The following is a 10,713-nucleotide window of genomic DNA, read 5'->3' as shown; positions in this document are numbered from 1 at the left end:
AGCTTTGCCACCTAACCATGGGACTTTAAAAGAAGGGATTTTGTGACCTCAAAATACTATTTGTGAAGTTGGTGGGGAGGAACAAGGTGCGCAGGCAGGAAAAGAAAATTACCAGAAGTTGGTAAGAACTCTTTTTTTTGAGTGTTAGAATGGTTGCAGGCTGGGACAAAGTGAGTCCGTGTAGACCACAGGTTCTGGCTTGTTACACATCACAGAGTGCTTTGTCTATTCTCATTTCCCATACTTCCCAATTAAATTTGTTTCCCATTAGCCAGGTTGATGAGAATAGTGTGTAAGACTCATTCTTCTTCTTGCAATCATCATCCTTCATAGCATAGTAACTTAATAAATTCTTGCAGAACAGGAATGAAGTAGAATGTCACTTTTATGGACTTGGTCTGTATTCTGAAGGTGAAAGTGGGTATCTGAGAAACACATTTGTAATGCTTTGGAAGTTTTACAAAGAAAAAAAGAAAGTTACACTCTGAACCAGATTGAGAATGCAAAGTTCTATGTTCTCTAGCACTGCATGTCAGACATGGTGGAAAAAGCTATTCAGTGACTACCGTAACCTTAGTGCTATCAGGAATTGTTCTGAAACTAGTTCACTAGTTTCTGAAACACTACTGTAGTTGCAGCAAATTATTAAAACTATCTACAGAATTTTAATCATACAATTTAGGTTTCAATATGTCAGCAAAACAGAAATGTATAACCCATAGAGGTTATATCCTCGAAGTGAAATTATCAAACTATTGCTCCAACATCTGAAAAGTAAAGCTATCCTCCCTAGGCACACAGCACCCTCTCACTTATGCTGACACATAAGGTGGTGGTGGATCTTTAGCAGCTCCATTCACAGGATCATCATATGGTGGCAACAGAACCTGCAGGAAAGGAAAAGAAAGGTTATATTTTTAAAAAATAAGCCAGCTGATAAAATTTACAGAAAAGAAAACCCTTAAGGCCTTGTCCTAAAAAATAACAAAGAAGAGTAAATTAGTAAGCAGGAGCAGACTACTTAGAAAATGAAACAGTATTAGCTTGAAGTTCCTCCTGTTCAATTTGTGTGCCTGTTTTCATTACAAAGGAAAATGTGATTTCTTCTCATTTCTTATTGACTACAGCGACGGCTTGATTTCAGTCAAAGATCATTCATCTCTGGTACCTGAATTTGTTCAGTCTCTCCGTGACAGTAGCTGCTTATTCTGCAGCTCTTCTCTGTCAACAGCGCTTAAACCATGTCTCCTGGAGGAGCGCTCAAACTGCTAAGCCAGAGTGAGAAAAGTCCCCAAAACCTCTCTTTCTGAGGTCTCCCTGGACTAGCTAATAATTATTTTGGGGTGGGGAGAAAGAAAGCAAATGTAGAACAAATTACCCTATGTCTAAATAAATCTCCAGTTTTGTGCTTCTGGGGCACTTAGCCATGAGAAGGAAAACCTACGTTACCGTAAGCCCTTCAGTGAATACTTAAACATCTGATAGAAATTAGGACAGCATATATCATGCCCATTCATAGGAGTCCAGGCAGCTTCCTAGGACATGGGAGACGCAAGTTCAGGCCACACAGGGCAGAGGAGGGATTTGAACTGAGATTTCTACTTCTTTAGGCAACCATGCCAGCTATCATGCGATTTTTAATGGCACCAGCACTGACATCAATTAGCTTGCATGTGAAAAGGCAAAGGAGCACTTGGTCTGTGAATTCCAGCAGGGACTTAGGATAAAATAGATGTCTGAATGAAGAATGAGTGTACATTCCCTAAATATCTCAATATTGTGTAAGAATATCAGTTGTAGTGCATTGGCAGAGATACTTTATGCAGCTGAAAATCAATTATTCATGACAGAATTTCCAGATTATCAGCATCACTTCTTGGTCTTTAAAGAGCACCTAAAGCTCATTGTCTAAACATACATAGGGAAAATCCTGTTCTCAATAAAGTCAATGGAAGTTTTGCCATGAGAGGATTTTACCAGTTCTTAAAGAAGTTGATAACCTGCCTTCTGCAAAGCAACATCTGTAATCATCCCTTTTGGACCTCATCCACAACATATCAAAATCAGTGGGAATCTTTCTATAGTTTTAAATAGACTTTGGATCAGGCTTTTGTGGGATAGTTCCAAGGGTGATTCACATTATACTTGTATGAGTTTACAGACATGCACTGATGGCCGTATGTTCAAGTACATCTGTGCACGTTTGTTAAATTACAGAATGGCTACCTTGGCATCTTCAGCCCTTAATCAAAAGAGTTTCATTATTTAGAAAAGGAAATTATCAGAGCCATCACTCTTTATTAATACCATATGTTTGGGCTTGTAAATGCAATACTATGCACACATCCACTACATAATCTAAAAAGCCTCGTATTGAAAAGCATTTAATAAGTTATGTCAACTTTAAAGGGTGCAAACAACTTATGACAGGCTACTTATCTAGTGAAATTAGGACGTGTAACTTCAAGTAAATATGGTGATAAAAATCATAAATATATTTTGCAATCTAACCTCAGTAAATCACACCACTAAAGCGTGTAAACTGTGAAAAACTTTATAGTTGAGATCCTCTCCCTAGTGCTGATCACTAGTTTAATAACAGGGTTTCTAGTAAAATCCTTGTGTTACTAAAAATGGCACCAGTTTCTCAAATGCATTGAAACATGTTCATTAGTTGATTATGAAGCAACATAATTAGTAATTAAATCTGATCTACAGATGACTCTGAATATGAATCAAGTTCACTTTGTGAAGATTTAGCCATCTTATTGCACTCTTGTAATGCTAAGCCCCAACTGTGGTACATTCCTTTTAGGTTCAGAGTCCATTTCGTCAGGTGTGATAAGAAATGATAGCAGACGCAATCCAAAAAACTGTCCATCTTCCAGGTCGACAAGCTGATTAATAAAGGACAATACCTCTTCCTGTGCTCTGATCCTCTTTTAGATCAATGTGTCCTAAGACTACTGTAGTTACATCAATATTATTACTTCAGTGTTGAGCTTACTGTCATTTGCAGTAAGTTTCCTGGAGGATTTACTCATATGAGTGATCTTCTTCATTCCCTCCACTCCCATATGAAACAAAATCTGTCTGGTAGGAGAACAGCCTCCTAGCGAGGCTTTTACCTCTTGGGAGGTGAGCACTCCGCTTTCCTGTATGGACCCAAAACTCATATGTGGGTCAATGGCCCCAGGGACCCACAGAAGACGCTTTCTCACTTATCAACAATTCAACAAGAAGTGAGGGGAGATAGGAATACCTACAGGAGTCATTTTGGAGAAGCCACTGGCTAAATCCTAAAGCATATGGATTTCTATAGGAATATTCAATGTATGTGGGGTATGAACTGGGGAGACCACTAAAAAGGTTCAGAAGTTTCACAAGAAAATATCTACAGTGGAAGGCTAAAGAGTATTTGCCAAATGTCTGTAGGGTTTAGGGTCACTTTATTGCTGGCAAAGGTTATTTGTCTGAACAGTTCTGTCAGTGCTGACTTTCCAAGCTTACTCCCCCCACATTTTCGTGTTTGAATATTTAAATATCCTGATCTTGCATTCCCTGACATGAACAGAATAGTGATAAAAATAATCAGTGTAGAATAAGCAGAATTCAAAATTACTACCTTTGCCTAGCAGTATTTGAGTTAGACAAAGAAAATATGGGCAGGATATTAAACAAAGATTAAGATGAATGAATGTGATGGACAACAAGTGGAAGAAAGCACTCAGAGTTTGTGGAATATATGGCGCCGGCTGGGACCCCAAGTATCTCGTGTCATTAGTGTAGTAAAAGTCCTTTAAACTAATTTAACTGTTTTACTTTCAGTCAATGTGGTTTTGTTACTGTTACTTAATCATCTGTCACTGTAAGTCTAAATCCATCAGCTTCCATGACAGTTTGAATAACTCTACAATTACAAATCTTGCAACTCTGCCTCTGTAAGACTACCTTTTAATTATTTTTGACAAGAACAGAGTTTCAGGCCACTACTTTCCCTTAATAATTTTCCCATCTTTTCTCAATTAAGTCTATTTTGGCAAAAGGGAGAAATATGATAAAACTTGAATTATCTCAGCTTTTAACAGTTTACTATTGAAATGGTTAACAGTTTACAGAAATGTGACAGAAGAGAGAATTCCATTAGAATTTTAATCGTTGAATTTATACCAAAGTAGCGGAGAAGAAAATCTGGATCAGAGTAGTTTTCCCTTCTCTTGTGTTAATTTTAAATCTCAACATGGTTTAATGGAAGCAGATAAGTGCCCTGGACATAAAACAGCGTAGTTATTCAGGCAGTGCGTTATGCTCTCCAGAGACATAAAATGGAAGCCAGTCACTGAGCCAAAGGGTGAATTCAGAAACTGAAAAAAATAGACACTCACTATTCAGTCTTATCTAAGAACCTAATTAGAATGGATGCAGTCTAAAATAATTCATGAAGGACAAAAATATATGCATATTTTAGGTCCATGGTATCCCCAAGGCAGAATATCCACTAGGACAACTGATGCATTTTGCTTCCTAGGCACTACATTTGAGCATTTCCTTGCTTGTTTGTTGTGAATTGAGAAAAATGTATGTTAGTTCCCCTGGATGCCCTGGGACTAATGTTAACAGAGTGTTTGAGGTTGTCACTCACAAGTTACTATAAAAAGCAAGCATGAAGGACCCCCATTTTTTGGAGCTCAGTGGTCCCTGTGAAAAGAAGTTCTGGCTTTTTATCAGTAGACCAGCAAGTAAGTTTGGAAGATTAGATGGTTGCAGGGTTCAGTCCTATAGAATGCCTAAAAACTGAAGGACAGAAGCTCCTAACTTCTTTCACAAACCCTATAACTGTATTTAAGAACTATGTAGCATTTTAACATCATCCTTTAACATGCAGCCAGAGGAGGAGGTGACATTACTCATTGTTTTTATAGTTGTCTGGTGATAAAAGCATTGCACAGAGACTGTGAGGTCAGAGCTCTAGGGGCTCCCAAACCAAGGGGGTTCAAATCCACAGCTTCTATCTGCCATATGAATGCTCCAGGCACAAGGTGTTCAGTTAGGTTGGAAGGACCATTTTCCACCCTCCTGTTGAAGCCAAGTATGCAAGAATCCATGGAAAAAGAAGGAAAATAGGAGAAAGTGTGGCTATGTAGCCCCATGGTTAGGGTGCTTAAGTGGGACAGGGTGTCCTGGGTGCTGGGCTTTGCTCCCAATACCATTTAAGAATTTTGTGATAAGCAGTCTTCTTGTATAATAAGCAGAAATCATCCAGAACTGACCCGTAAGAAATCCTGGTTCTGACTTAGCTGGTGTCATCCAAGTAGTTTGGATAATTGTATTACATAAGCATCTCTCTATTGTAAAGCACACGATACAGGATGACCTTCTCTGGAATAAATAATTACCATACAAGTTTGCCAATGCCTATAACATATTCGGTTAATATAAGCATATGTAATTTCTTATTTTTTACATCCTGGTTAATCTGGTTTTGGAGAGTAAGTTTTTAAAGACATTGCTTAGAAAAATGCCTAAGAAGCAGCACAGACAAATATTTATATATTCAAACAGTTTGGAATTAATCTTGGCCCAAAGGTGATTGGGGGGGGGGGGAGGGGGAATTACATAATTTCAATGATGACTCTGTATTTTTGCAGCTGATTCCACATTTATCTGACAAGTAGAAAATTTTCTTTCTTCAGCATGTGTACAAGTTTTCTCATATTGCTGCAGTCATTCCTGTTTGAACTCAAGCTCTTAGATCTGTTTGGTGTCTAGTACATTTCTAGAGGAGAAAATGTGCTTAGCCCTGTATGAGTAAACTTAAATATTTGATTGATTGATTGAATATTTCTGCATTCTTAAGGGTCTCACCCAAAACTCACTGAACTCAATAGAAATCTTTCTGTGTCTCCAGAGAGCTTTGGATTGCTTTTTCCCACAGCCATTTGTATTCTTCACTGGGTGGAATGGTACAATTGTCACATAACAGCTTTGAGTTTCAACAGCATTTTGGCTGACAGCTCTATGAAACTTTTGTGAGTTCCCATGGCAAAATACCTTGTTGATGTCTTGTTAGAAACACACATTGTTAGAGACAGCTCTAACATAGTTTTCTCTAACACCTAGAACAGAAATGCAGTCGAGAGTGCCAAAAAAGCTATAGATTAAAAATGTCTATGGTAAATGCTGATGGTTGTAGTGAGCATTCAGGATGTTTTCTCAAACTTCAGCTTTTCAATAAAACCTCAAGTCCTTTACGCTGAAGGACTTCACATTGCATAAATACACAGTGTATAGACAGGGACGGGTAAGAATGAGTAGCTGAGTGGAAGTAGGGTCATCACTACTGCAATTTAATCCTGGTCCTGTTGCTGACCTTTTCAGTTTTGACAAATTGTTTGACTTTGTCTTAGGAAGATCTCCCATTTGTAAAACAGGCATATTATTTGAAACATCTTAAAAGGTGTTGGAAACCTTAAGACAGATTTAAAACTCCCTTGGATGAAACTTGCATATGACTGTATGAGACAGGGACTAAATTGTGGAAAAATTTACAAACTAAATATATATTTGCAGGAATTTCAGCCTATGCCTGGAAATGTTTAACCCAACTTCTTCACCACAGCTATGTATGCATTACGTATCATTCTTCTGCAGAAGTGACCTTTACATTTCAGACACCCAAGCTGCTACCAGGAATCCTTATGGGAGGCCTCTGTGAATATGCAGGGAGGAAAGGGAGAGAGGGCAAAAGGAGCCTTTTGTTTCACACAGCTCACATACACGGTGTCAGTGGGTTCAGGCATTATTCTGTTTACTTAAAAAGGGAGGGAGACTAACCACAAAGTGAATAGTGGTAGACAGATGGTAAGAAAATGCCAGAGCTAGCGCTGGACTGTTTCACAGGTAAAAGTGCTGAACCACAGGCATTTCCTTGTCTGGGAGCCTCTGTCCAACATGCAGCCCCTGCTGCGGTGATGGGATGAACACTGACACGGCTGCAGGCTGAAATACTGTCACCACATGCCTTTCCTAATTCAGAATAAATTTTCTCATCAATGTAGCACAGGGCTGATACATCAAGTTCAGAGACAACTGAATTGAAAGATGAAGTTTTAAGCAGCACATGCTTAGTTGCACCAGTCCTCTACTCCAGGTTCACTTAATCTTAGGGATTCCAGCCTGAGACCAACCACCGACTTGTACCAATCTGATCCCATTGTGCAGTTTGGAGAAGGTTTAGTGGTATGCAATCACATTTACTAATTTCATGTTTACTTCCCTGCTCTCCTGTCATTCACCCAGCCAAGAGGAGTGGAATTTCCTCCCACAGCTGCGGTGCTTTGAGGAGCCATTAACTGCAACATAAACCATGCTCAGCTGCAGTGAGGGAAGGCTGCTGATGTGACCACCTGTCCAGTTCAGGATAGTCCCAACAGCCCTTGCATGCTGTTGGGTTCTTGACTACGCAAATATTATGAAGATCACCTGGGGAAACCAGAAGATTTCTGTGTGCATAAACAGCTATAGCTGGCTGATTGTTTCACTCTGTATACAGGAAAGGCTGAGGATAAATCTGTCTTTGCAATGTTTTCCTGTCAAGTTTGACAATGTAGTTTTCTTCTGAGAAGTCTGAGATGATTACACAGGAAAACGTAAAATTAAGATGGGACAACATGACTTTTTATGGTGATTATTAGTGTACTGAGTAGAGTTGGGTAAAACCACAATTTTTGGCATACAAATATTTGGTAAGAAACTGTATGAAATATTTGGTAAGAAATCCTATCTGTCTTTTTTGATTAAAATTTTCAGAAATCCAGATCTTCACAGTAGAGCCCTGTTTTGGAGGCTCAAGACAACCAGGTGGCAGCTATTTCCTTTAGTACTATGTATGACAATGAGCGCTGGACTGTATGTAAATATCACTGATTATATAATTAATTTTGTATTTTACTTGAGAGGAAATAACCATATTAATGTAACACGTGTTTTATTTCCTGTATAAAATTTACTGGAAGTTACTACATCTACTGATTTTATTGAGGCAGACTCTTCAAAAATTTCCAACGTTTCTGTACATAGGGTGGGAAGAAGCAGTGGTTATCATGAGTTTCTGAAGAAATGTGTTTTTCTCCAGTGGGTGCCCAAGAGTTTTTAAGCCCCAGGGTTTTCAGGTGTCTCAGAAGTGAGTCTCCCAAGGTCTTCTGCTACTTCTAAAAATTCAGTTAATAAACTGCAGGTGCAAACTGCACCTTTGGGTCATCTGATCTGGTCACCTCTGAGGTTACTTCAGAAAAGTAGGTAATATTTGGCTCTGAAGAACAGTAGAACATGCACACTCAAATTATCAAGGAAGAGAGATTGACTGAAACACTTAAAAAGCATGAAAACTAAATCCATTCAGAATTCAGAGTTTTCTCTTTAACTCCTTAACATGTAGACACACTTTACACTGACTGTATGAAAAAACTGACAGCCTTCAGGAGAAGAGGTAGCTTTTTCCTAGTAGTGAAGAAACTAGTAGTGAAGTAATAATAATAATTCTGTGGTGAGAAGCAGTCAAATGTTGCATACAAGATAAGCACTGGAGAAAGAAGTAGAGATTAGCTTTCATCACACTGCAGCTAAGTATGCGCATGTAGGGATAGCTCTACTGGATCGGGTGCAAGGTCCACCCAGATCACAGCAATTAGTGATGGATAATGAAGGAAGAAGAGCAAGACAGAACAATAAAAGAAATGAAGAACGAGCAGTACAAGCATATATAGTCACAACTTGCCAGGAATGTTCTCCAAACTGTCAGAAATTTGAATGTTAAGGACTTGCTGAATTACTAGTCATGTCTAATAAGAATTTTTCTTCCACTGATTTTTCTAGCCTGCATTTGAACCCATGTTATCTTTTAGCACCCGCAATGTCCTGTGGTAAGCAGTCCCACGGCTAATCTAAGTGTTACATGAAGAAATACCTTCTTTGGTTTGCTAGTGGTTTGCCGCTAGCTATTTCACTGAATGTCCCTTAGTTCTCTTGCTAAGACAGCAAGTGGTTGTTCCTCCTTTACCTCCTCTGCCACTCATGATTTTAAAGACCTCTATCATGTTCTCTCTTGTTCTGTCCCTCTTTCATCCCACTAAGGGTCCTTGCTCCCCTGCAGTGCAGACCACAGTTAATTTCTTCATACTGAGAAACTCACTTGACAGTTTTGGATCCATGCTGAAGGGAGAGCTCCGAGACCAGGCACGCAGAGAAGCATTACAGTCAGGAGGGTGCTGGGCAGGGAGCTGACCTCCATCTGGATGAAGCTTCCTTCATTCTCAGGAGAGCAGCAGGCACTTTCACCCACCTGACCTGCGTTAGATATTCTTCAAGATGAGATCAACTGCCCTTTAGAAGCAATTCTTGTAAAAAAATGCTTATAAATATCTGCTTCAGAGGTGGCTGTTTACAATGTAAATGGCTGCTCTGGTCAAATGAGTCCAGTCAAAGCAAGTGTTTCTGAGGAAGTCAGAGAGCAATGTTTACAAAAAAGCTTTCCGACTTTCTTTTTCTCCTTCCCCTGTCCCCAGATAAAAAAGCCCTGGGTATAGGGCCAAAGCTTCATATCCGAGCCAAATCATATTTAATATCAAATGAGAAATGTTTTACTTTGCTTTATGCACAGATGCTTTTGCTTGAAAAGTTTGTCCAAAATGTGCTAGTTAACTGCTATTTAAGGGTTTCATGATATGTTGTCTGTCAAATAAATCCCAAGAAACCTTCCTCTCAACATGGACAGGAAGTATTTTCATATTTATATGTATGCATTTCCATTAGAAACCACACTAGAATGATTACAGATGGAGTAACTGGAAGCAGAATAGCTCAGAAATAATTTATAAACCCATTCAGTGAAGAAATAGGCCTCAATGCTGCAAAATCATCTGTGCAAAGTTAGAGTTGGTATGTTTTGTTTGACAAAACTGCTTGTTTATTCCAAGCCACCAGCTCTCCAAAACACTATTTAAGAAACCTTACACGAATTTATGGATTTCTGTAATGAAGCAGCACAATGTTTTCAGTACTCCAGATAGAGGAATAAATGTATATATTACTAGGACACAGCAATATTTAGGGACAGATTGCGATTGCCCTTGCGTGGGAAGAAAATTGGATTCAGGAAACTATTGTCTTTTTTCTATCATGTGCAACCTCATAAAAGTCATCCAGAATAATGGTGTAATTATCCTCTCCCTTCAAAGGCATGGAGGGCTAGTTCACCTCAGGCCACAGAAGTCTTTCCTATGTCTTGGCCAGCCCTCTACTGCTCCATCTCTAGTTGCGCATCATGATTTTGTACAGACAGAACTTATTTATTTTTTCAATTTTTCCTTCTTTTTTTTTTCAAAATGAGCATTTGCCAGATAAGCACATGCTTTCTCAGGGGGTACTTGCCTGCATGTCATCAGTACTGAAGATGTGAAGTATACTTTGACTCTGTCTAACAAATGGTTGATGTGTTGTCCTGAGTGCAGAGACTGTGACAGGCCACTAAGCTTTTGACAGGCTTTTTAATTACTAACCTGCATCTCTTTCTAACCTTATCTCCTCTTACAATTACATTGTGTATCCCACTCAAGAGTTAACAAGACAGGAACTTAGGAATAGCTCACATGGGGCATCCAAATTGTCATCTCCCAGGAGCGTGGTTATCACAGCCGTGCTTGCATTACAGATGTT

The 10,713-nt window shown here is 39.0% G+C and overlaps 1 protein-coding gene across 1 annotated transcript in view; it reads right to left on the bottom strand.

The window, feature by feature from the left end:
- Positions 1–812: 812 nt before the first annotated feature.
- The window catches only part of LAPTM4B (lysosomal protein transmembrane 4 beta), a 66,995-nt gene continuing 57,094 nt past the window's right edge, over positions 813–10,713 (bottom strand). Inside the window, exon 7 of the mRNA XM_075706060.1 lies at positions 813–887. Coding sequence (XP_075562175.1) covers positions 813–887 — 75 coding nt within the window. The remainder of the gene's footprint in view (positions 888–10,713) is intronic.

The sequence above is a fragment of the Pelecanus crispus genome, chromosome 2 (assembly GCF_030463565.1).
Source record: "Pelecanus crispus isolate bPelCri1 chromosome 2, bPelCri1.pri, whole genome shotgun sequence".
Taxonomy (NCBI): Eukaryota; Metazoa; Chordata; class Aves; order Pelecaniformes; family Pelecanidae; genus Pelecanus; species Pelecanus crispus.
Note: the sequence above shows the minus strand (reverse complement) of the source record. Positions and strands in the feature narration are given on the sequence as shown.